This window comes from Megachile rotundata, chromosome 10 (assembly GCF_050947335.1).
Source record: "Megachile rotundata isolate GNS110a chromosome 10, iyMegRotu1, whole genome shotgun sequence".
Classification (NCBI taxonomy): Eukaryota; Metazoa; Arthropoda; class Insecta; order Hymenoptera; family Megachilidae; genus Megachile; species Megachile rotundata.
In genome coordinates this window covers 8,802,692-8,829,951 of record NC_134992.1, presented here as the reverse complement: position 1 = coordinate 8,829,951, position 27,260 = coordinate 8,802,692, and the positions used below count along the sequence as shown (strand labels likewise).

Below are 27,260 nucleotides of genomic sequence, written 5' to 3'. Positions count from 1 at the left end.
ATGGCAGTCAGGGAAAACAGTTAAGTAGATCGAGAAAGCGCAGCGCGTGGTCAGACCTCGTAAATCAATTCCCTCTTCAAAGAGACCCAGACTAAACAATTTTCAACTAGAATTATTTCAAATAATTTTCACCCGCCTTCGAACAGAATGAAAATGTAGCAAGAATGCTGTATAAACCTAAGAATAAGCTATAGTGATTAAGAGGCCCTATTTTGTACACAAAGAGTAAATATGGAAGAAAGGGTTTGATTGAGACGGAGAAGAGAGCGTTGCTCCCGAAGACGTTACATAAAAGTTATTTTGGCTCTGCGACCCCTGTCCGATGGTGATTAATGAATACGACGAATTTATGAATTCGATTCTCGGTCGGGCCGTGGTCATTAGCATCCGGTATCGGTTCACAAGGGCACCGACGAGACGTCGCGATGATCTGCCGATTAAACGACACGAAGGAACGGCACCGATCGTAGGGAAATTTATCGAGGATGAATATTCAAGCGTATCGAAAACGCGGCGCGTACCCGTTTCCCCCGCGCTGCCAAATGATCGAGCGTGTAAAGCGATCAAAGAGGAAATTTGCATGGAGTTTCAGCGCGGCAATTTGTAGCGGCGCGAATAACTGCGCGGAGAATGCGAAAAGAGCGACGACGCCGAGGTAACGACGACCACGGACCGTCGTCCTCGTGTATGTAAATGCGCGGAGGCACCTGCAGTGATAAATTGATTATCCCTCCTCCCCTCTTCGTCGCTCCTCTCCCTATTTCGCTCCCGCCGGCTGTTCTTCGTGCTGGAGGGCCCTCGAACAACCGCGGTCCGCTGCGATCGGCCGAGAGAGTCCGGATCGCATTATAATAAATACATAATATCGGTACTTTACATGTTGCGAGGGCTACAGGCTTAAAGAACCCCGGTAAGTGGTGGCCTCCAGCCACGGCCCTCCTGCAATTTCCAGAATTTTTTACACCGCCTACGATGATGCGAAACGTTCGCGAATATAAATATGACCGGGTGCCCCAGATGGTAGCTGTCTTCCATTACCACGCCCCCGATTCTCTGGATTCCCTTAATGCATAGAGCACCAAAGCTATTTCATCGATACTGGCATCTTTATCGAGGATAACCGGTTGTCAGCGGAATTCCAATTCCACGTTTCGAGATCGGGAAAGCTTCGAAAGTCTTTGCCGCCATCCGAGATCGTGAAAACGCCCCTTTGGAAAAGAACTCTCCCCTTCTATTTAATTTTATTTGATTTCATTTCAAATTTACACGAATTCAAATTTCCAAATTCTCAAAGATACAAATGACTTTCTTGGTTCGATAATTTCAAAGTTTGTTTCGCAATCTTCTGAATATACGTTCCAGAATTTTAGTAATCAAAAACATTACATAAAAGAAATTCTTGTCGTTAAATTTTCTTTCTGACAGATTGTATCATTCAGATACAGATTCTTTCATTCAGATTGCACCGTATTTTCAATTGTACCTTTTGCAACTTTCCACTTGTTCTCAACCCACGCATCCCTCGTAAATGGACCTTACTAAAGATAAAAATGTACAAAGAAACAGTATTGTTTTTGCGTTGTCGGAACACTTGAGTCCAGCTTTCTCCGGAGTCGGTTCTCGTCGAGTGGCCAGAACTCATCCACCCTCGAATCAACCCTCGAAACGGCAACGGAAACCCCCCAGACCGTGCACGCACCCTCGAAACGCCGACAATTAGTTTCCCATTGACCTATACCGCGGACCCCTTCACGATACGCCTCGCGAAAGAATCAAACCAGAACAACAAACAAACAGAAGAGCGATTACTCGAAGGGGGCCGACATTTTGGGGGATGATGCGTGAGAGCTTGCGCGTTAACTGACGCTTCTGATGTATTCACTAAGGTTTCAAGGTTTCAACGTTTGAAAATTTCAAGGTTCGACGATTTGAAGATTTGAAGATTTGTAGATTTGAAGATTTGAAGATTTGAAGATTTGAAGATTTTAAGACTTGAAGATTTGAAGATTTGAAGATTTGAAGATTTGAAGATTTGAAGATTTGAAGATTTGAAGATTTGAAGATTTGAAGATTTGAAGATTTGAAGATTTGAAGATTTGAAGATTTGAAGATTTGAAGATTTGAAGATTTCAAGGTTTCAAGATTTTTAACATTTCACATCAAGTTTCAAATTCAGCAGATTACAGAATTACACCCTAACATTAAAGTTCAATATGTTTTTTCTATTGAAATACTGTGTCAGTATTTTCATCTTGGTTCTCTCGTACCTACTTCATTTAAGACACTCTATCATGTACTACAATATCTACCTATGTACTCCTTTCAGTGTGAATGACATGGTATCCACTCATACTTTCTGCAGGATCTATGACATTGAATCTAATCATGTACTTATTCAAAATGAAAATGATATTGTATCTATTCATGTACCCACTCAAGATGAATGACATCTGCTACCTTGATCCAAGATGCAATTGTGTCTATTCATAAACTTCGCTCAAGGTAACACTGTATCTGCTCGTGAACTTGATCCACGAGTGACATGTATCTAATCATGTATTACTCTCAAGATTATGTTGTATCTGCTCATGTATTCTATTTGATATGACTATTCATATCAGTGTATCTACTCATATAATTTATCTTATGATCAGCTACAATGTATCTACTCGTATATTCTGTTCATGATGATTGTCATTGTGTTTGAACATGAATTTGATTAAAAGCAAATGACACTGATCAAATACAATGTACCTACTCATGTATTTTACCTGGGATCAATTATAATGTACCTACTTATATATTTTTCATATGATTTTACATTTTCATTTTTCGATTGAAATGCATCCACTCATGTATTCTATTTACGATGAATGACACTGTGTCTGAACATGAGCTTAATTAAAAACTAATGACATCAATCAAATACAATGTATCTACTCATTTTCCCAAGAACAAGTTCAATGTGTCTATTCAGCTATATTTCAAAAGATCAAACACAGTGTATCTATTAATTTTTCAAAAGATCAGTAGCAATGTATTCTATTAAAAAAGAAATATACTTTATACTTTGCTGATGTACTTTATTAAGAAGGAAAGAATGTACACCAACTCGCAGATTTTTAACAAGAATTTAAATTTCGACCGATGTAACCTCATTACAGAACGAGGAGTCTGATCGATCGAGACGAGCGTATACCTGAAGCTGATAGCAGCGATACGAAGCCGATACGTGTTAGTCGTTGTGTCGCGTCCGGCAGGTAGCGCGGAGCGTGTAGCACACGCGCTCGACCCTCTCCTAACCCCCGTGTGCTCTTCTCTCTGTGTGTCGTGTGTGCCGGTTGTAATTAAACGGCGAGGATGCTGCCGGAATAAAACTCGAGTGGCACGGCTAATTAACGACGTCGAGGTGTTGAAATCGAGTCGCAGTATTTCACCCGGGGGCCCGAGTGAACCTTTCGTCGCCGGACGAGCGTGTCGCCGACCGAGGAAACGAGACACGAGGACGCCAGAAAAAACGCCACTATGGATTCTCGGGACACCAACAACTAATAGGCCCGCACGAGGAACACGCTGGTGAACAGATAACGGAAAGGATGACACTCGTTCCGAACGATTGTAATAAGTCGACGGACCTCTTGCAATCTCGAGTTTCGACGTTCTTGTGAATTCTGAGGGTCACAATTTTTAGGATCTTGTAACTCTGATATTTTCGGGACTTAGGATATTGTGAGATTTCGGAAGTTTTGAAACGTGAGAAATTTTGCAAGAGGTGTGTGTTTGAGACTTTGGGGTGTTGGGACTTGGAGATTTGGAATTTCAGGACATTTAATTCTCTAAAATTTTGAAACACTGAAAATATTAAAATTATTGCAATTTAATGGTTTGAAATTTTAAAATATTCAACGTATTGAAATTACTGAAAAATTTGAAACATTGACACGTTCAAAAATAATATATGACAAATATTAAATTTTGCAAAAGGAGGTGTTTGATCTAAACAATTGGATGATGCGAAAGTTCGAAGCGAAAGAGGGCTTACGAGGCGGTTTTCGAGTTTGATCATTAGCGCAATTATTATTGTGTCGGAGCACAATGCTCGCACTGGCGTCCTCGAGTACACAATGGGCGGCGAAGCTGAAGAGGCGAAGGCTGTAGAACAACGGGCATATTCTTCGGTTTCGAAAATAGAGCGCAACTATCCCCGTTAAGAAGAAGAGGCTGTCAGGTCTGTACGGATAATTAACGCGTCTATCCGTTCCGAAAAACTATAAAAGTCAAGGATAAATTCGAGCGGGGAAATTCTAAAGGAATTCTTCGGACGTATTCTTCAAACTCGTAACAGACAGGAACAAGCTTTTCAAGAAGTAACAGCCTGCAGGTTCTTTGAGAGCGTACACGAGGCCGAGGTACCGACTGCATCGAATAGTCATTCGAGTCCTGTTCGACGTTCGGCTAAAGTATGTTCGATTGCCGAGGGGAACCGAGAGAGGTATATCTATTAGAACGTACTTGATGCGTTTACATCGTCGTACAAGAGACCGTCGCATATACCTCAGACGATATTACCGGTACGTCCGTCGTGTTATTACGGCGTTACATTCCATCGTACACGGAATCCGTCGCGTTCGATCCACGGCTACAATGATCCTCGTTGTTCCGTGTTTCTTTCTCCTCCTTGTACCTGGGACCGTTCGACAGTTTTGCTCGAACACGCTTTCCTTTCTTCGGCCTCGCCGTGTACGCCGGGGCTGGACACTCCTCGAAAAAAATGTTATCGATGTTCGTCGTTCCTTTGACCAAATAACGGTGCAACCTCCGTCTACTTTCCGTTTGTTTTATTAGTGTTTTATTGCTGCGCGCCGCTGTACGGCAGCCTCGCCCATATCGATAAATCGCGTTTATTATTAGAAACGATACTACAGCTCGTAATTCACCATTCGACGCAGGTGACTTCGCCGCGAGCACGAGCGCATTGTTCCGCATTTATCGATGGCTGCTCTTTTCAATCCTGACTGTATCATACACCAAAGGTTATCACATTTTTTATACCGGATATTTTTCCAAAACTCTTTTTCATTCTTTAAAAGACTCTTTCAAGTAAACTTCGAACTAAAGTTCGTCTTAAAGTCATTTTTCGAGTTCCAATAACAAAGTTCCATTTAATAAGATGACGTAAGGTTACATTTTCGAAAACGGTTCTACATGGAAGATGACAAAAATGCACCCCTCCCCCGATTAAAATTGTCGTGTAGCTGTCGAAAAAAATGTAGAAAAAGTGGATGTACCTTTGTCGAGCAATTTCGCGTCCCCGATCGACAGAGAGAACAATTACAGACGAATTAGCGGGAGAAAAAAAATGAATCTATCCAGACGCGGACAAAATTAAAAGGGGGCAGAGGGAAGGGGATATAATGAAAGGACGAACGAAAATGAAAGAGACGAAGGCAGGAGCAGCGACCTCCGTTGAACCCGGGTGCTCGTCACAGAAGTCCCCACGTACACGTTAAAGGGATAACGTGGACACGCGTGTGAGAACAGAACGTACATTCCTAGGACGCGCGTTAACGTACATAGGAAAGCGGGTAGGATACGCTACGCGGGGGCACTCTCTTCATTTCCAGGCTGTCACGAGCAGAAGAAGATTCGGCCTGCGTTTGACAGCCCCAGGGTCTGGGTTGGGTGGTGGTGGTGCTGCCGCTGCCGGGGCTGGGCCGTAGGTTGGGAGAACTCCGTGCAGGGGCACGTTCGAGGTGAATGTGGAGGTGGAGGCAGAGAAAGAGGAAGAGAGCACGGGAAGACGGGAAGAAAGGAGAGAGACAGAGAGTACAAGTTGGCGTGTGCCCATGTGCCGGTACCACCGATTGTACCGTGCTGTACCGTGCTACATCGAGAAACCACCCTTCCCTCCTGCCACCCTCTATTCCATATAGCTCCGGTTCACCCTCTGCTAGCACACTTTCAAGCTATATTCCTCTCTTCCACAATTTTTTTTTTTGTCTCTCCGCTTCTCCGTGTGTATTTTCCTGGCGCTCGTCCCTCCACGTGTCCTCTCTTTCTCTTCCTCCTTTGTCCTCTCCGATGACGCAGCCGGCAAACTCGCCCGGCCCCTTCGTAAATTCCACGTTTTAATTATTCCACCGTGTTTTTCTTTGTTCCTTGCCCGCGCGGGTGCGAGCGAACGATACTCCAGACCAGATCTCTACCCGCGGTGCACGAAACGGACCACTTCTGCGAGGGCTTTTAAAACCGACTACGAAGACGAATGCGACTAGACAACGATACACCGCGCGCGTACGGAGCTCATGAAACGATTCCCGGAAAAAATTACGTTCTTGAGACGCGGGTTTAGCCGAGCTCCGCCATTACGCGCAGCTGCCGCGATCCCCGTGACGAACTACCTACCCCCATGGATTTTCATATTTCGGAAAATATCGCCCGGCCCGCGGCAATACCGGCGAAAATAAAGACCGAGTCAGTCGATAACGGTCGCGAAGTCGAAAGTCGACCCGGAAGATCCCGGGTTAACGCTGTCTGCGAACACGCGTGCAGACGGGAAACGCAGATGCAACGACGGCTGCTGTTTAATATCGGAGCCGCACATGGGCACGCTTCGAGACACATTTCACTAATATTGCACCCTGGCACAACCACCGGAGCCGGCAGCTCCGGACTCGCAGTCAAACACGCTTTACATATCTTCTGGTACATTAATATATTCAACGCGTATGAATATTGCGCGGAGATGAGGGGAGGAACAATTTATTGAACTTCCGAAGACAGGATCGTTGAATACAGAGTTTATACTATTTTTAAAGCATTCTGTTTAGAACTTGAAAATAATCATTCCTGAGGTAAAGACTTTGTTGATGAAGTTTAGTTATAATTTTACTTTTAATTTGTATGAATAAATTTTTTACAACATTATAGTTAAAAAAATGTGATATTTAAGACACATCAGAGTATTCATAAAAAAAACGACACAAGTGCAGCAGTATATCTACAAGTTCCTTATATGTATATAATTGCAAATGAATTTTTAGAAATATATTTTATAACATAATGTATAAGTTCTGGTTAAGCGTATTGGTTAAAAAATCAGTGAACTTAGAAAATGTATCAGAAAGGGAAAAGAACAGAGAGAAAGAGAAATGGTGTACTCTCGCGAGCTAAACCATTGTGCCTATCTTCGACTTCATGAAATCTGCAGTTCACCCTCTCTCTCTTGCTCTCGCTATCACTGTTATGTATGGCTACACCTCTCGCTCCTCTCTCACTCACCCCCTGCTATCTCTCATTGTTCCGCGACAGAGCTTTGTGCTTTGTGCCTCCCGCAACTCCGGAACTATTTCCGTGCCTTTGAGTAAGGAACTAATGAATACGGACCGTGGATAGCAGCAGGCAGCTACGGCTGTGTGTATATCCCGCGACGTGTATCACGTTTATCGGCCTGTCGCCTTCCTTCTTCGTCTCCTTACTTCCTTTCGCTTTCCCCTGTTCTTTTCTCCTTTTAACTCGCCGTATCATCACGCGACGGCTCGATTGTTCCAACCACCACTATTCTACTCTGCTTTACCCGTATCTGCTCTACCCCTGTGTGCCTTTAATCCCGCTGACGTTCGAGCTTTCCTTCTTCCATATTTTTTTTCTTTCCTCTCTTTTTTTTGATACTTGCACCGACTACAAACCGGTTGATTGCATGCGCCGTATCGTGCGACGGAGTTGTGCAACGGAAGAGTAACTGTTTGAGCGGCGATTTGGGACGAATCGTGAGAAATCGCGAGTCATTCGTACGGGGGATACAATATGCCACAAAGTAGACTTTTCGAGGTAGAATGGAGAGATTCTGTGTAGAGAGAGGTGTATCGTGTATAGAGAGAAGATTGTATCACCGAAACTTCAATTTCGAGAAGTATTCACTGCGAAGGTCAGATATTTTCCCGCGCCAGGGGCTCTAAGGAAATTACGAAAGGTCAATGCGAATATTTGAGCAATAAATCTACCGCATACGATATATTTCCACAATTTGTAATGTACGTTCTCGTTGAAATTACACGTTCAAACTGCGTTTATCGTCTACGGAATCACTTTTCCAACAAGCACCCATTCCCTTTTGCCTCGGCCCGTTTCCTCTCAAGTTCCTCTCCTTTCTCCGCATTATCGTCGAGCCAGCGTTCAACGCATGCAGTTTCGACGAGACGTTTTCGAGCCAGGCGTTTTCTGCCTCCATGGGAACCAATTACCCTCCCACCCTTTTCGCGAGAATGGCCGCCCCTTTGGGCGATGGTCGCCGGTATGCGTTTTGCCAGCGTGTTGCTCACTGACCAAGTACAGTGTTCACGCTAACCTTTCTTTATAATCGAGGCGATATAGGGAAAGGACCTCTCTTAACACTGCAACATTTGGGGATTTAAGGACTAAAGAAGATAGGAATATACATAGAAATGCAGAGATGTATGAATATGTGGGTACATATGGAAATATGAGTATACGGATAGGTAGGTAGATATGTGGAAATCTAGGCAGGTAGATATGTAGGTAGGGAGATATAAGGCAGGGAGATATATGGATAAGAGTGTAGAGACATAGGTACACAGAGTCTATAGATAGAGACATAGAGACATAGGGATATAAGGATATGTGAATATAAGCATATGTGGACATAAAGGTATGAGGATATATGCGTACAAAATATGGAGACATAGAGCTATATTATTCTAAGATATAGACATCTAGGAGTATAGGGACTTATATGAGAACCTAGCAGTATATCTAGAGGATATACATATCTAGGGATATAGGAATTTGAACGTATGTGAAAGCATGAATATAATAGCCTATCCGGAAATACCCCAAATTTCTGAAGATCTACAAATGCAAAAAGATTCATGTATCTGAAGGTATACCATAAGGATCTAGGGACATAGTGAAATGAAGATCGACGATCGAAACGTCATTCCATAGCCACGAAATGATCATCGTGGTCAGAAGCGGGTTTATAACCGATAGCCGATCCCGTGGCCAGGCCACGAAGGAGAGAAGGCAGGGTTTCTCTCGGTTGAGGCCGCACAGGGCCACCTCGTGTTCTTCGATTAGCAGGAGACCGACCCGACCATGACCTCTCTCCTCTCCTCCTCTCTTCTTGTTCGGACTGCGTACCATGCCATAGGTGGAGAAGATTCTCCGGCTCTTTCATTCTCTCTACGTTCCCTTTCCGTTTCTCTCGTGCTCCATCTCGCGGCACTGATTGGACGATCCATCACCGGCCCTCGTCTGAACCCTCTCTTTTCCTCGTCTCGTCCTCCGCTCGTTTCCTCTGGAACCTCTCTTACGGAGGAACCGGACATACGTTCCTTGCGCGCGACTGTATGCGCGTCGCTACGTGTGTACCGCGTGTATGTACATCGGTTAATGCAGAAAAGCTTGCGCCACAGGTATTTATCGGGTACAAAGTACTCTCGAAGCTTAGTCCTTCATTTTCGGACTAGAATAATTTCGATTTTTTTAGGAGTTTCGGATTTAGTTTTGGTTGGTTTATTTGGGGAGGGTGGAGAGATTCATACAAGTGTGTGCATGTGGACTTAAATCTCTATAGACATACTATACATAGGTCTCTACTATATAGTATAGATCCTTAGTCGTAGGAACACGTCCAAGTCTCTATATTCATAGATTCTCATTTTTTAACATTGCTGGGTCTCTAGAACTCCACATCCCAGATGTCCACATCCCTGATCTCCACATCCCTAATCTCCACATCCTACATCTCCACATCCTACATCTCCACATCTTCACATCCTACATTTCCACATCCCACATCTCCACATCCTACATTTCTACATCCCACATTTCCACATCCCACATCTCCACATCCTACATTTCTATATCCCACATTTCCACATCCCACATCTCCACATCCCTAATCTCCACATCCCTAATCTCCACATCCCTAATCTCCACATCGCCACATCTCTACATCCTAGATCTCCACATCCTAAATCTCCACATCCTAGATCTCCACATCCTAAATCTCCACATCCTAGATCTCCACATCCTAGATCTCCATATCTCAGATCTCTACTCTTCTAGACAGCTACATATCAAATTTCCACATGTCCTAGATCCCTACTGTCCTATATCCCTATTACCGTAGGTCCCCATATCCCTAGAAACCTACACGCCTAAATTTGTACATTCCTGAATCCCTATACCCCAAAAACCTACACGTCCACATTCCTGTCTTCCTAGACCCCTGTTCCAATAAATCTCTATACGTCCCAGAAGAGATGTGCACATACATGACGTCCATGCATCTGAATCCTTAGAACTAAAAGACCCAACACTTCTAAATCTTTCTGCTTCTACTCTACTGTTCTCTCTACCTTCATATCTAAATTCCAATATCCCTAGATCTACATTATACCAGTAGCTCCTCCGGAAATTACAGGGACACAGTTTCTAGAAGACTTTGTGGCGCGGCTATTCGAGCTAGCTCGGCGGTAATACAAAGGAGCTTTTTGAGCGTGCAATTAGAACGGTGGAAGCTCGCTTTTAAGGCGAGCTAATTATAAGGCCGCATCGATCACCCGGTCGAGACAGCGTTCCACGGTGTGGAATCGCACGATGTACCGGCTAGAACGAGTAAAGAGAGAACTGCGGTTACGAGGGTTGAACCGAAAGGGTCGCAGGCTCGAACATCGTTCAAACCACCGCGTACAATGGCGGAGGGGTTGCTGGAGACCCGGAATTAAAAAGAAGAGCAAAGTATGATAAAACTGTGTGTTAAGTCATGTTAGCTTCCATTAGATCAAGCTCCATTATTTGGATTATACAATGTTAGCTCGAAGTTAAATTAGGGTTCAAAATTAGATTGGGATTAGGTCGAGATTAGATTAAGGTTAGATTAGGGTTACTGTTAGGTTAGAGTGCAATTAGATTAAGGTTAGGATTTAGTTAGTCCCGGATTCCCACACTTCCATGATCAAGTAATTTTACCTCTCAAACATTATGAAACGTATTGTATAATTGAAATTGCCTTTTATGTTTCATAAAATGAATGAAATGAATGTTAAAGAGTATTAACCCCTTCCTGTGCTTTGACGAGTCGTGACGCACTTACAACTTACATGTGACAAACCTTACTCAAATTTTGAACACTCTTCAACTTAAAATTCCGGTCCATCTATAAGTTGCATTATCAAGGATCGAATATAAAATATTCGCAAAATTTTAATTTCCTTTGTTCGTTTTAATGTTATAGTCCTGAATAGTTAGTCTTGACTGATCAATAAATGGGAAGGGGTTAAGTTTGACTGTCGGTGAACGACAATGTTTTCAGTTTAAATGTCATTCGGCCGGAAGATGGCGGAAAATAAATTTTGGCTGGAAGGTAAGCAGGAAAGCGTGACCCGCGCGTTATTCTTAACACGTTATTGCTTCGGCGAGCTCCGATAGTATGTAGGTACATATATACGGTCGACGGGTATTCGAGAGCCGGCGAAAAAAAGGGTAAAAAATGCTTCCCTATTGGACGGAATCGACTACGCCACTGGCCTGGGAGAACACCGAAAGAGGGAAAGAGAGTGGAGAGAGGGCGGCTAACAATGGCCGCCAACCAAAACATCCGATAAATCTAACCGGGCCTGGACCTCAAGCCCCGAGGGGTTTTAAACTCTCTCACCCCCAGAACACCACCGACGCGGGCGCAACCCTTACATTACGCTACACTCGCCGGAAAAGGGAGCCATGCCGTGTGCCATTGCAACGACGAGCTATACCGCCGAAGGATTCGATGGGGTGATTCGCGACCCACGAAAAACTAAACACATCGAATTCCAACGTTTCTACCCTTAACGGGATTCGAACGGTCAGGCTGTCTTTCGAATTTGTCGAACGAGACCGCGGGCTAATTTGTTCACCCCGTTCACTATGAAATTCTTCGGGGTAGTTTTGACATATGTTCATATGTGAGGTATGTCATTTCTATCTGAGTACTGTCATATTTATAAATTAAATTACTTTAGAAATTACTCAATTTTTGATTTTGTGAGATAAATCATGACATGAGGTCTGTCATTCTATAGGTTCCCTTCACTATTAGGGACGTCTGTAGGAGTCCTAGACTAATTTTGTTCATTACGGAGTATCACTTTGGAATTTTTAAACAAAGTACTAAAATATTATTTATTACTTTTGCAAAAACTTTTCTAAACACAATAGATCTTAGCCATGAATTGATACGCAAGATGTTAAAATTTGTTAAATTTTCAGAACACTTGTACCAACGAAACCAAAGATTTCCTCCACATAGTTCGCGCACATTGTTTCTAAAATTACACTCACATTCACGTACACTAAAATATCCTTTCAGACTAAAAAATAAGTTTATCTTGTCTCCTGCCTTATAATTCCTGTTCGACCCAGTTCAACCGCAAAAGAAAAACAAAATGGAAGCGATTCACGTAATCGAGTCTATTTTCTCGAATCAGATCGTCGAGCGAATCTCCGCTAAGATAAACAAGACTAAATTGACGTCAAGAATCACGAATTCCGCGTGAAAAAAGAATCGGCGAACGAAGAAAGCGAATGAAAGGAAACGAATTAGAACGAGGTCGAAACGAGCATGTCGATCCGTGCGACGCTAATCTGCGAGATTCGAACGTCGGCGTCCGTCGCTTCGGATCGAAGAGGAACGCCTCGGAGCACGTAACTTAACGAAACTGAAAATAACAGCGGCACCGCATTAAGCGGGCCCACGTACGGCCGCCTCGTAATGGATGGCTCGACGAAAATATATTGTCGGGATAACGTGGACGAGCTAATGTCGTCGACGCAGAAACTCGATTCTTCGTACGAGACGTATCGAGAGGAATCCCGAGATTCCTCGATCCCACACGTGAACGTCCTTTGGATCATATGTGAGTTGGCAATTTTTGCTGGTATGGATTCGCGTGTTTGGAGGTCTTTCTATTTTTAAATTTTCGGATTCTTGAATTACTAGAACCTGGAATAGGTTTTGTATTCTTGTCTTTGAGGTCTTGGAGTTGTTGGAATTCTCTGGGCAAGATGTTTGAATTTTTTAAGTGATTCGTGGATTTTGGTACTGTTGGGTTTTTGAAGATTTGTGGTCTCAAGTTTTGATGTGCTCACATTTCGACATATTTAAATTCGTAGGTGCTCCAATTTCTGGATTTTCAAATCTCTAGGTCCCCAAATTCTCAAATCTCCAAATTCCTACGTCCACAAATTCCTAAATCTCCAAATTTCTGGGTCCTCAAATTCCTAGGTCCCCAAATTACTAAATCTCCAAATTTCTATGTCCTCAAATTTCTAGGTCCCCAAATTTCTAGGTCCCCAAATTTCTAGGTCCCCAAATTTCTAGGTCCCCAAATTTCTAGGTCCACAAATTCCTAGATCCCCAACTCCCTAAAGCCCCAAATTCCTACGTTCCCAATTTCCTAGATCTCCAAATTCCTAAATTTCTCGATTCCTAAATTTCTCAATTCCTAGATCCCCAAATCCCTAAATTGCCAAATCTCAAATTTTTACACCCACAAATTGCCAAACACCAAAGTCCCCAAATCGCCTTCCAATTTTCAAATCTCCCATAACTCAAACCTCTAAATTCCCTAACTCCCAAAATCCCCAAATCTACCCACTTTCAAATCCCCAAAAATTCTTCAACCCCCTAAAATCCAAATCCCAAAATCTCCAAAATCCCCAAAAATCTTCAAACCTCCAAAAACTCATCGAAACCTAAAAAGCAACCAAATTGCAATATTGTTTCTAGACAAGTCAGATTTGCAGTCGACTGTACATAATCAGCAGCGCGAACTCGCTCCATCGTCCACAAGATATCTACTCTCTAGCGCCTAGCCGAGCGGGTAACCACGTTTCCGCGTCGAAGAATGTCGATAGCTTTTAAACTGCCTTGCCACGCATCGCGCTTTTTCAACGCCGCGTTCCTCCGCGCTTCGCGAGAGGAAATTCAAAGCGCGGTAATTTTAACGGCAACTTTTACATCGGTTTCGCGAACGCGAACGTTCAATCGGTTCGGGGAACCGTTTTATTTGTCGCGGACGCCGTGAAAGCGACGCTGAAATTAAATTGGTTTGGAGAACGCTAGGTGTACCATTGTTTGAGACGTGTGAAACTGTAGACGTATGTAGACGTGTCTACAATTGTATTATTGTGTAATTATACATGTACAATTGTGGATTTCTGTTTATTGCGATATTAATTTCATGGAGCGGGTTTGATTTAATTTTTAAGCGAGTTGTATTTTTTTGAGTGTAGGAGTCGAAGTAAAATGGCGGGGAAGGTTATGTAAAGGAAGTTTGCATATAGGAAGCTTACACATATGAGCACCACACATTAATTTCATGGAGAGGGTCTGATTTAATTTTTACAGGATTTGCACTTTTTGGAGTGCATGTAGGAAGTCGAAGTAACAAAATGACGGGGAAGCTTATATATCGAAAGTTTGCATATAGGAAGCTTACACATATGAGCACCACACATTAATTTCATGAAGCGGGTCTGATTTAATTTTTAAAGATATTGTACTTTTTGGAGTGTATGTAGGAAGTCGAAGTAACAAAATGGCGCGGAAGCTTATATATAAGAAGTTTGCATATAGGAAGCTTACACATATGAGCACCACACATTAATTTCATGAAGCGGGTCTGATTTAATTTTTAAAGAATTTGTACTTTTTGGAGTGTATGTAGACAGTTGAAATAATAAAATGGCGGGGAAGCTTACATATAGAAAGTTTGCATATAGGAAGCTTACACATATGAGGACCACACATGAATATGTATCTATCATTAATATTTCAATGTTCCAATATTGGCAGCAATGATATACCACAAAATAATGCAATGTACGATTCTGACTAATTAGATTTAATTCCAAATTTAATCAAGAATATTGGTATACGTATCATTGTTAATTAATAACAGAGCCTGCAGAAGACCTGAATAAATACATCACAAAGCAACAATAGTTATTTCCAAAATTCTAACTGCTTGTAACAACTGAGAAAACATTATCAGAAGATATACCTCGGTCTGTAATATCATTTAATTTCGATCATCCGAAAATCATTTGTTGCGGAGCGCTATTCTTCGGCTGACCGATTCAATTACACCGCATGCGCTAAAATTTCGCACAAAGCGAGATAGACGCATAAATTGCAATCGTTGTTGCGGTCCTATTAACGAACTGCTAGGAAATAGTCGTTATTAATAACCGGCGTATCCTGCGACAAAATTTATCCCGAGCTTCCGGTCGGTCGTTTAATTCAGTCACCGATATCGGTCGCGTTCAAAAACACGCATCCGGAACGCGAATACGCGTGTGTGCGCGAGGGGTGGTTTGGGGGATGATCTAGCCACAGAGAGACGGGTCCGGGGGAAAGATTATGAACGCATAAATCAAAAATTAGCATTAACGATTCATTATTAACAGTCGAGCTGCGAGCGACCGAGATAAAATTTATCCCCCGTTTCCGTGTTTCGATTAATTAATACGGCCCGCGGCTCTTTTTATTATTAAACAACCGCGTTAACGCACCGCCGCGGAACAGCCTGACGTTTTAACGAATGGAAACCGGAGCCAACTCAACTTAAGCACACGTGCAATGGAGATGGAAACGCCTTCGAATTTATCAATTTATCGCTAACTGCGAATCTAACAGCTAGATAAAACTCTCGTCTCGCTACATTACTTTAGTTATTTCCTGTGCAACTTTTTTACTTTATTTTATCTGATTGTCGAGGGATATCATTGTATCTTTTACTCTGATTTATAGGTACTAATTTTTTTAATGTGGTGGCAAGTCAGCTTTGGAGAAAATCGTAAATAAAAATGACTCGGAAAAATTTAAGTAAGAGTTACAAGAATTGTAATTGTCATAAGAGTTACAAGAATTTGGATGACAGTCTCATCTGCCAAGTTTAGGATTTAAATCTGACTGGATTAGTTTCTGTTCCCGTCTCCTAGCTTCATACTTCTTTTCAAATATTGTATAGGAAATAAGAGGTAGCTAGTGAAAGTCTTGCATTTGAGGATCGAATGTTTGACTCTGAGAATTAATTTTCGCAGTCGATTCAATATCATGGTTCTCAAGGTGCTATTAAAAGATCATCAAATTCTCAATGTCCAAATTATCCACGAATACAAAAGAACAGAAAAGAATGTTACAAACTTTCAGTAAAAAGATTTGCAATAAAAATAATGGAATAAGAGTCGTATAATTGAGGATACGAAGTCAAAAGCGAAACTTCACCGGTAGCAGAACCGGCGTCTAATTAAACTTGTATGACTGTTCTGATCGTTAGTCTCCGAGTCGATTGAGTGGCACAGAAAGCGCTATCGCTACTCCTATTATCTTTTTGTTAAAAGAAGCAAGAAAGAAAGGGGGTAGGGGTAAGAAGCAAGAGGAAGCTTTCTCCAGAGCGCAGAGTCCGCTCCACCTTTTCTTCGCGGATCCCGGCGCTGGTTCTGCCGTGGGCGGAAGGAAGAGGACCAGACGAGAGAGCAGAGAACACGAAGAGGACGAGGGTACCAGAAAAGAGGGACAGACAGGTCGGTCCGAGAGAGGAACCCGTGGCTGCCATGGTTACCGTCGCATTCCCGCCTCGCCTCGTTGCCATGGAGACGCCACGTGGACTTCTCTCTTTCACCTTCGGCTTTGCCCTCTGTCTGTCTCCTTCGTCCTGGCAGAGTCTACTACCCTTCCCTTCGCCCTCCGCGATATATTCCCTCTCTCTGTCTGGGTCCTCGGCCCCCTGACTCGCCGCTCCTCTTCTTCTCTGCCTCTCTGGCATTCGCTCATATTCCCTCCGTTCCTTCGGTCTGCCAGAGAGGAACAGGACCAAAGAGGAACCGCGACAGGGAGAAAAGAGGGAAGTCGAGGCATGCGCGATACCTACCGTCTCTCGAACGACCAACAGGAACCTGGACGTCTCTCGCGAATCGTTCGATTACTTATCGACTGAAAGTGATTTACGTCCCCTTATCGGGGCCCACCTTGGCGGTCGCGTAATTTAATTAAAGGAGAAATCGAGGATAGACAGGATCGCGATCCCTTCCGCGTGAATTAGACGGGTATCGATGGATATCGAGCGACTTTGACCGGCTACCGAGACTCGCGGGAACGTGTCGATTTTGCGATATTTACCGTTTTTACCATTTCGAGTGAAGGACTCTAATAGCCACGGTGACATACCGGCTCGAGAATACACCGGGAGTTACTGTTACCTGAACACATAAATCTTCCAGGCACAGTTTCAAACTGTATAGGACTCTTCTTTTTTTAAATTCTATTGAAGTAAAATTTTATGAGATCAAAATTCATTTACCATTGGATGTGTTGATATTTGATACAATATTTAGGAAAACTAATGAAACTTCTAATGAAAATTTTCAACCCTTTGTAACACCGAGTAAGACTCGTGACGTATATTAAAGTTCAAACCTAAATTGAAGAAGATACATGAAGAGAACAAGTCAATTGTACAATATAGAGCGTGATAAAATACAGTAATCAGTAAAAAACAATGAAATCTTGAATTTGCAAGAAACTTATCTAAACATATTTTATAATAAAAATCAAATTAAGTACGGTAATCAGCAAAAACAATAAAACTTTGATTTTCCAAAAAGCTTGTAGCAACACATAATAAAAATCAAAATGAAGTATAGTCATCAGAATAAAACAATGAAACTTTGAATTTGCAAGTAACTCGTATCAAAATATACAATAAAAATCAAATTAAGTATAGTAATCAGCAAAAAACAATAAAACTTCGATTTTCCAAAAAGCTTGTACCAACATACATTATAATAAAAATCAAATTAAGTATGGTAATCAGCAAAAAAACAATAAAACTTTGATTTTCCAAAAAGCTTGTACCAACACAATAAAAATCAAAATGAAGTATAGTCATCAGAATAAAGCAATGAAACTTTGAATTTGCAAGTAAGTCGTATCAACATGTACAATAAAAATGAAGAAGTAATCAGTAAAAAAAACTTTGAAGTAACTTGACGTAAAATAAATAATAGAATTAAGTGAAGAGCTCAGAAATTTTGAATTTGTGGATAAAATGGTGATGTAAAATATAAAGGAGGCTTAAATATGGAAGCCAGTATTAGAACAGTACATTTCTGCCCCCTTCCAAGGTACCCTTCAAGGCTGGGAATAATACGTTTACGCGCGTAAACGCGCGATGATGAAATAGGTGACGCGCGTGCACGTCGCGCGATAGACAGGCGGGTGTGTAAGCGGCTTGCTTTATAAGCCCCGATTCTGATTGGCCGTCGCGTCGGCCGATATCAATATTTATTCAACGCGGCGAATGCCGGAGGCACGATTAAAACTTGTTTATGCCGCGAACGATTGCGCTCCTCCCACCGGGAGCCAACGTAAATCGCGTGTACTATGCACGCGCTGCTGTCTGCACGCAATCGCCTTCCATTTCCGTCTCCGATTCTTCGTTTTTTTTTTTCGAAGCTTCCTCTTCCGCTCGGTCCACGAGGAGTACAACGAACACAAGAATATAAATTCACGAACGCGTGCGCGACGATTAACGCCGGGAACTCCGCGAGCGTTAAGCAGCCGGCGGTTTAATTAAGGATAACGTACGAGCGGGCAAAATTGAACCGGAGAATGCGAAAGGAGCCATATTTCGCGAAGATATTCAATTTAGAGAAGGGTGAAAGTTTTGAGAAGACTTACCGGGACTACCGAGGAAGACGGAAGAGTAAAGAACGCCGCGACGCGCGTCGCTCGCCGCTCGCTGCGCGTCCGGCGGCGAACTCCATTCCCTACGCGGACACCATTTACCTGAAGCAAAGAAAAACATCGGTTCTACGTTAATGACCTCCAATAACGCACACATTAAAATAAACAAAAGCCGGTCGACAAACGTCGATAATATGCGAGAACTTCCCCTGGAAAAAGAAACACAGCTGATGGTCACGGTTCACGCGGAACAATCGCGGGAGATAAAGCAACGGATCCGGTGCAAAATTCCAACGGTTATTACGCGCTGGGACGCGGAGTATGCACGCGCGGAAAGAATGCAGACGGAGGAGCCGATACACAAAGGAAGCAAAGAATTCGTGATCGTTCGCATCACGACTTCGACCGGGAGGAGATTCTATCGTGTGCCGCTCCATATATATCCCGTTACTTCTTTCGTTTCTTTTCTGCGGGGCATGGGATCTCGCCCCGTGCAACGGCTACTTCGACCAAGAATAATCGTGCAATTATAATAATTAGATAAACGCGCGAGGAGCTTGTTGCGTTAAGAGCCGACACTCGCTCAACCAGCTTTGCCCGCCTACCGGAATGCGAACGACACCGAAACTACCGATCGGGGATTTTCGTGATTATATTGTCGTCGATTAATACGACAATTCCCTTAACGATAAATCAGTGATATGTTAGGGACAATTGAAAGAATAGTCGAGACCGTTTTCTAAGAAAATAGCTCTAACGCAGTTAAATAGGGGACGATTATGAAATTAATTTGTATGAAAGGGAAATGTGGAATTTTTTTAGTGCAACATTTGCTTTATTTATGGAGATTTTCATTTATATCAAGTTGGTTCACCATGGCGCAATGGACTGAATTTAGATCATATGTGAAATAGAAGATGTATACAAGTTCAATCGTATTGAAATACAAGGTCTGAATCAGATTAATTTGTGGAACGAGCTGAGTTGAATTGCAACTTGAGTTGTAAGATATGGAGTAGAATAGTATCGAATTACAACGCTGAATTGAATTAGTGAATCACAAAAAATTGAGTAGTATCGAATTACAACCGGTTGAGTCACACAACGCGTCGAGTTACGCGTTGAACAACAACGCGAATAACGTTGTCGAGTTTCAACGCATTTAACAACGGTGTGTTGAATTACACAATGTGTCAAGTTACAGCGTATCGAATTACAACACCACGGAATACAACGCACTGAGTTTCAACGCATATATCAATTACGTATCGAATTACATGGCGTGTCAAATCACAATGTATTATATTACAACATCTTGGAATACAACATATTGAATTTCAACGCATCGAATTACACAACGGATTAAATTACAACGCGTGAAATCACGACGTGTCGAATTACAACACTGAAAAACAACGTATCGAATAACAATTCATCCATCGTGTCGAATCACAGCGCATCATACTGAATCACACCAAATTCCACCTTATCAAATTACAACTTAATCAATAATTAAATTATCAACGAACATTGACATCGATTGATACAACAAAATGAGAAGAAAATGCTTACTCTTCAATAAAATAATCCCTTTTTTTACAGCAATAATTCCACTAACATAAATAATAGTTAATACAGAAAAAATGAAAAATATGTCGCGATTAATTCAACGACCAAGACTGATTTATAAGGACTAAACGTAAACTTGGTGTAGGTATTGCAATTTTCCGGATGCGAAAATAGGAAAGGTATCTACTTTATTTCCAGGGAGATCCCGGCTGAATGAGGATACACGGTAAGAAAGGGTGGCACCGGGGGATAAGAGTAAGCCCGCGAAACGAAGTAATTTCACACGAGAGAGTAGGGTCTCTGGCGGGCGAACTGGATCCTGAAGCTGTACTTTTATCTCGGAAATATGGCCACCATCCTACTTGACGAAAATTATATTCTTGACAAACTTCAGAACCGCTTCCAATTACTGGACAAGTTGTTGCTTATTAAATGCTCACTTTAGGATAATGGTTACTTTCTGACTCATTTAAAATTGTCGTCAAATATCAATTGACACGTTGATTTAAATCTTGAAGTTTCACGAAAAGAATTACGTAAATATTCCTGACACAAAATGACCACGTTATTTCAATCTCTTTAGTACAAAATGAGTTGCAAAGATTACCACAAAAGTTGTAGCATATGTCTTATTTCATAATACGGAGATTCGATGAAGTAGAAGTACCACAAAATGGCGTCTCCGAGAAGCTTAAAGTTTCATGTAAACGTATGAGTTTTATGACTTTAAACACAAAATGGTGTATCAATGGTACCGTCAGAAAATTTTTGACTACGTTTAGATTTTGATATGATTCTTTTTCCGTTACACCTGTCCTTATTCTTGCAGTAAAAAATACGTGGAAATATTCGTGAATCCTAGACGTCTCTAATCTCCTTGTCATTAACGCGAATCCAGCTGTCCCTCGAGCTGTGGGATAACCATTACTTTCGAATCACTGGTTCGGCCCTGTCATTTGGCCAGGCCACAAATTAACGCGACTAACCATAACCGTAACGTTCGGTTAAACGCACCTTCCATCTCGGGCCCTGGAGTTAGAATCTTGAGTTTTTTAATCCATCAAACGGAATTACGGGTTGCGATCAGATTTTTCATGCAAACGTGCTTTTTCAGCGTCAGACCTTGTTTCTTAGGGTTTGTCATTTCGCCTGAATTAAGTGAAGAGAACTGAATTGATGACTTGAATTGAATGATTCTGAAATTGAATTTGATGATTCAAAATGAATTTGAATTTGATGAAAAGTGTCAGAAAAATCCTTTACGAGTTTACTGAAGCAATTGAACTAAATATGTTTACATCTGAATGTGACGTTGAAGTCTCGCGTTATATCGCCGTTTTTTCACAAGTAATTATCATAGAAAGAAGACAGAATTTGGGAGAAAGCGAAGATGGGAAGATTTCCGTGGATGGAATCCCGCCTTTCTACGCTCGAAGCGGCAAGCAGCGAGTAAACGATACATCAGGATTATTCGGAGTCGCTCGCGTTGCCGACCCATTAAACGCTGGCAGACCGTGCGTCACGGTTATCCCCGAAGTCCTCGATGAAACGGGACCCCGAGAATACCTGTAGAATTCTAGAACGAAGGTGGATAGCGACCGGGAAGAAATTTATAGCCGCTAAGAGACAGGGTGTAATCATACGCGTCACCCTGTCAACCCTGTAACCGTGATTTATCGTGGGAATTTTCAACAAACTTCTCGGGATTCTCTTTCTCCGCATGTGTGATCTACCGACGCAAATTTAGTTCCCTTTATATTACGCTATTTTTATACCTAATTTAACTTCTATATTTTCGAATTCTCACTTGGGTCAATAATTGATTTCTCACTTGGGTCGATGATTTATGAAACTCCTAGGTTATTTTCATTTTTGCAAATTTTGTTTCAGTTAAGAATAACAGCTTTTGAATTAGAAATAAAGTTATAAGGGAACATCAAGTAACTTATACAATTATTCTCCACAAAAGTATTTTAATTTTTCTGTGACTTAAAATAAGACTTGTTCCATGAAGTTAAATATAAAGCAATGAAATAATGAAAAAGATAATTATCTCCATATAAAATGTCCAGAAATTCTCGACTAAAATTCCGTTTGAAAGGCAGACAGCGTTATAACTATCACTGATTTCGAAAGCAAGCTTTCTATATTAGACTGATTAAACGACGAGCGAACAAGTTGATAGGTAGACGAATAACGAACGCGTGTAATTGAATTCGAGGAAAGTCCAAGGCAGCTGAAGCGACGATTCGAATGAATTCATTGAGACGCTCGAATCGAGTCATGAATTATTCCGCCCCTGAAACTTTAATCACGACCGATTCCGTGTTCGCGAGGAGAGCAATCGTCGCATCTGAAAACGGAGCACGAGCCGAGTCAGTCGTTCGGGCCCGGGGATTCGTTAAGTGGCATCAAGCGAGACGTCTCTTTTGAACGATCGCTCTTGCGGCTAAATTGCGGGTTAACTTCGGGGTTCTTGTGTTTGCGACAATAGTGGCCACGCGTTCCACTCGTGTTGCCAATGAAATCGGAGACGAAAGGGAAATCAAGCTGAAATCAAGAAGGTCTTGCATCTTTTCGTAAGATTACTGTATTCTAGATTCTTTCGTTATATTGCCAGAAATTAGATTCGTTATATTGCCGAAGATTTGATTGGCTATAGCCTCGCTTTATATGCGGGATCAAAATGTTATGGGTTAGATATGCGACGTGTAATCCTGTTATCTTGCCACGCGATATATGGCCAAATTGTATGATGTTAAATTGCTATGTTTGCAAGTTTCCAGTTTTGAAATTCTGAAATCTCTGAAGGCCTAAATTTCAAAGCCACACTTTCAATTTTACAAATTTTCTACTATTTAATTCCCTAAATTCCCTAGTATACAATTCGATAAATCTTCAAATTCCCTAGAGGTCCATCGAATCCCAGAACTCTTCAGTTTCTAAATTCTCAAATCTTCAAATACCCTTGCTTCCAAATCCTCAGATTCCCCAATTTCCTAGCTTCCCAACTTTCAAATCACCGAATTCCCTAGCTTCCAAATCCTCAAATCTCCAAATTTTCAAGCTTTCAAATCCTCAAATCCCCAAATTCCCTAGCTTCCAAATCCTCAAATCTCCAAATTTTCAAGCTTTCAAATCCTCAAATCCCCAAATTTTCAAGCTTTCAAATCCTCAAATCCCCAAATTCCCTAGCTTCCCAACTCTCAAATCCCCAAATTCCTTAGGTTCCAAATTCTCAAATCCCAAATTCCCTAGTTTCCCAATCCCCAATCCCTAAATTCCCTAGCTTCCAAATTTTCAAATCCCCGAATTCCCTAGCTTCCAAATCCTTAAATCCCCAAATTCCCTAGCTTCCTAATCCTTAAATCCCCAAATTCCCAAGTTTCCTAATCCTCAAATCCCCAAATTTCCTATCTTCCAAATCCTCAAATCCCTAAATTCCGTATCTTCCTAATCTTCAAATCCCCAAATTCCCTGCCTTCCAAATCCTCAAATCCCCAAATTCCCAAGCTTTCTAATCGTCAAATTTTCAAATTCCCAAATTTCTAAATCCTCCAAGTCTCAAACTGCCCAAAGTGGTACCACGTATCGTATAATCAACCCCTCGCGTTACATCGCCAAGCACATCACCGTATACATGTCCAATCGACAAGGCAAGTCGATACGCAAACACTCGCAGCGTATCCCCAATATTTTCCCCCGGAAGAACACAGAATATGTTCCTTATCCATCCGCGGTAATTGAGATAAGGTCGCGAGGCGTCGACGTGGAGGATTATTCGAAAATAATTTCGTACGAGTAACGACACGCCCGGTTTATCCGTTGATCTACGGATTACGTCGGTACGAGAGAAGACGCGCGAGGGGTGGGCAGAGAAAGATTGAGGATACCCGGAGCGAATAAATTTTGTGCCGATGGTTGGTATGGGACGGCGTGTTAAGGTTAGACGAAGGTTACCGGACGAAAGAAAGAGGCAACGCAAACGAAACGAGAAGCGAACAGAGATACAAGCGGTGGCGGCGGCGGCAGAAGGAGAGCAGGTGCAAAGTTGGCCTGTCAGGAAGTCGCTTACAGCTCGAGGACAAAAGCTTCCCGAGGGACTCGTGCACGCCTGGAAGCGGGACCAGGGACGAAGCTCGGTCTGGATAGAGAAGATGCCGGCGAGGAATAAGGTTGAAGGTGGCGCGACGCTGGGGTGGGACGAGCCTAACTGTGAAATAACAGGGTGGCCTCCTCAACCCTCGTTTCGAGGATGCGAGTCTCATACGTCACTTCCTTACGGCGAAAGAGGGCGGCGTCTCACGGAGCTAGCGGGTTATATTGATTTATTTATACCGACGACGCAACCCCAATACGATGGGGTTATTGGGAATGTATCTATATCCGACGTATAACCTCGTCTCTGTTCTTCGGGCTTGATGGATACCGGCGTTCCCATACACCCGCTATTTTATTCCTTCCTTCTGATTCCTCTTCCTCTCTTACAACAATATATTCGTTTTTAAACGGTCTTCAAGCATCGTTTGTGTAACTTTTATATTTTACGAGGTTACATATCACATATTACATGTATGGACATATGTTGCCTCACTACACATGTGGACATTTTTGCATGCATGTTGTCGGACTCATTTAACTGCAATCGACCCAAAATTATATTAACATCTAAATATAACTATTTTGCATAATGAGATGCTATTTTTCTCTAGTTTCAAAAAAATCATCCCTGAAGAAATTTGTAATGATGTTCATACACATATGTGAACCTCACAAAATGTGCAACTTTCAAGAATCATATTAAACGTCTCAAACGTTTGAACTCTGAAGAAACATATCGTTCAAAAAATACTTTTATATCCCTTAAAATAACTCGTGTAATTTGCGTCCCTCAACATTCCCCTAAAAAAACAATTCGACCTTAGACCCTTAGACCCTTGGACCTCAAAAAAGCTAACCTTAAGAAACCCATAACTGCAGACAAGAAGGAAGAAATGCAACAGATTCATCGATCGCAAGATACCAAGGAGAGAAAGATCACAGGTGATAAAGCGATCAAAATTTTCCACGACGTCTGGCACGACGATCGTTTGCGTTTTCCGTGACGTTTTCGCGGGATCCAGGAACCGGTGTCTTTCTCGCCACGAGCGACGAGAGGAAGGAGGAGAAGGGTCGTTCACAGATGTTCGAGACGCCGGATGATTAATGACTCCCGATAAACGTAATTTGTTGCGGAGTCGCGAACTCGTCGCCGTACCGGCACGTCTTTCGAATTCAAATTGATAAACAGGACGCAGTTTGTAAATGGCTGGTGGTTCACGTTGCCGAGGTACCGCTCGCTGTCGCATCGAGCGGACAACTTCACCAGAGAACGGTCATAGCAATTAATTTTGAGCTGCACTTTAACTACCTTCGCTCTAGGATTCAGAGTCTGATTAGAACGATAGACCGTATATTCTTGAATTTTTATTAAGGCGACGCGGACACCGAGTTCGTAAAAATGGCTGACATTGAGGTTATGGTCAAAGATTACAAACATGGACGTTATAGCGCATATATTTAGAAGCTTTTCTGATGAATTTTCGTTACTAGCTTAATGTTCCTTTGCACTCAAAGTGTTTGCTGTTGGTAGACGGCAACTTCTAATTAAAAAATTAATTCTTTTGAAGTTATTATTAGTCATTACTATCCTTTGTTTTGCTGTTTATAATCTGTATAACTACGGATTTAAAGAATACTTATATCAATTTGTATTGAACCTGTGTATCATGAAGGATAGTCTATCAAACTAATACCAAATTGCAGGAGCATCAACGAAAAATGGGTTTGGAAACTTAGAAGAAATAAAGAATGATGTGAACAAATTGCAGTGATATTGTGTATCGTTTCCGTAAAAAAAAATCGGTTAAAAAAGGCAAGCGTGGCTTAAACGAGGCGGTTAACCAGCGCGAAATGAAAACGCGAACGGACGTTATTAAGAGGAATAAAGATAAGCGTGGACTATCGTTCTGGTTGGTTTCGGATACGTAGGCGCGTACACGCGCAGAGAAACGCGGGGCCCGACGTGTCGTCGTGAACGCGCGATTACCATTAAACGCGTAATGGAAACGAGCCCGAAGGAACCCTGGCCACCAGACGATAAGATCGAACAAAGGTGTTAACGTAACTCAACGGCGACAGGTGAGAGCACCGGGCTTCGGTGTTGCGCTCGCGACCACTACGCTTCCGCGACTTCCTCCATAAAACGCAAATCCACAATTAACGCTCTCTACCCGACGACGCTAGAATTTACATTGCCACTTAGCGGTCGTGGTCGCGATCCTCAGCCACCTTTTGCGCCCCTTCCGAGCCACGTACAAACCATCCTTCGCCGGCCGTTCGATGGAATTTTTTACGCGACGATAAACGCCTCGAACGGAAGTAAGAGCAACCTGCGTGTCGTTTCGTTAAGAGCGTGCAACTTTGCTCGTTTCTCCAATTAGCCCCGACCGAATCGAACCGATTATCGCGCCGTTTTATCGACCACGTTCAATCGTGAGAAGCGCTTGCTCGCGGTAATTTCTCGACGTTTGCATGGACTTACTATTGCTCTTTTAGGACTCTGTCCAGTCGGCTTAATGCGTTACTGCCGACATTTGCTCCCGTAAAAATATAAGGGTAGGATAAGTTCAGTTTGTGAACGATTTAGCAACTCAGTTATTTTCGAATTTTTTTTATTGGAGCAGCTTCTAAATTCTTAAATTATTGTACTCTAAATTTTCAAATTCCAAGGTTTAACGACCAAATTCTCAAGCCTCCAAATGATCAAATCTTCTATTCTTAAATTATCAAGCACCAAACTCGCATACTATCAAGCACCATATCCCAAATTTTCAAATTTTCCAAATATCCAAATTCCAAATCCAAATGACCAAATTCTCAACATCCAAATATCCAAACC

The 27,260-nt window shown here is 42.2% G+C and overlaps 1 protein-coding gene across 3 annotated transcripts in view; it reads right to left on the bottom strand.

Annotated features, from left to right (window-relative positions):
* The window catches only part of hth (Meis homeobox homothorax), a 565,080-nt gene that overhangs the window by 224,989 nt on the left and 312,831 nt on the right, over positions 1–27,260 (bottom strand). For 2 of the 3 annotated variants that reach the window (XM_012281928.2, XM_076536623.1), the window contains exon 8: positions 18,746–18,853. The exons of the other annotated variant lie outside the window; for it this stretch is intronic. In XM_012281928.2, coding sequence (XP_012137318.1) covers positions 18,746–18,853 — 108 coding nt within the window. The remainder of the gene's footprint in view (positions 1–18,745; positions 18,854–27,260) is intronic. 3 annotated transcript variants of the gene reach the window in all.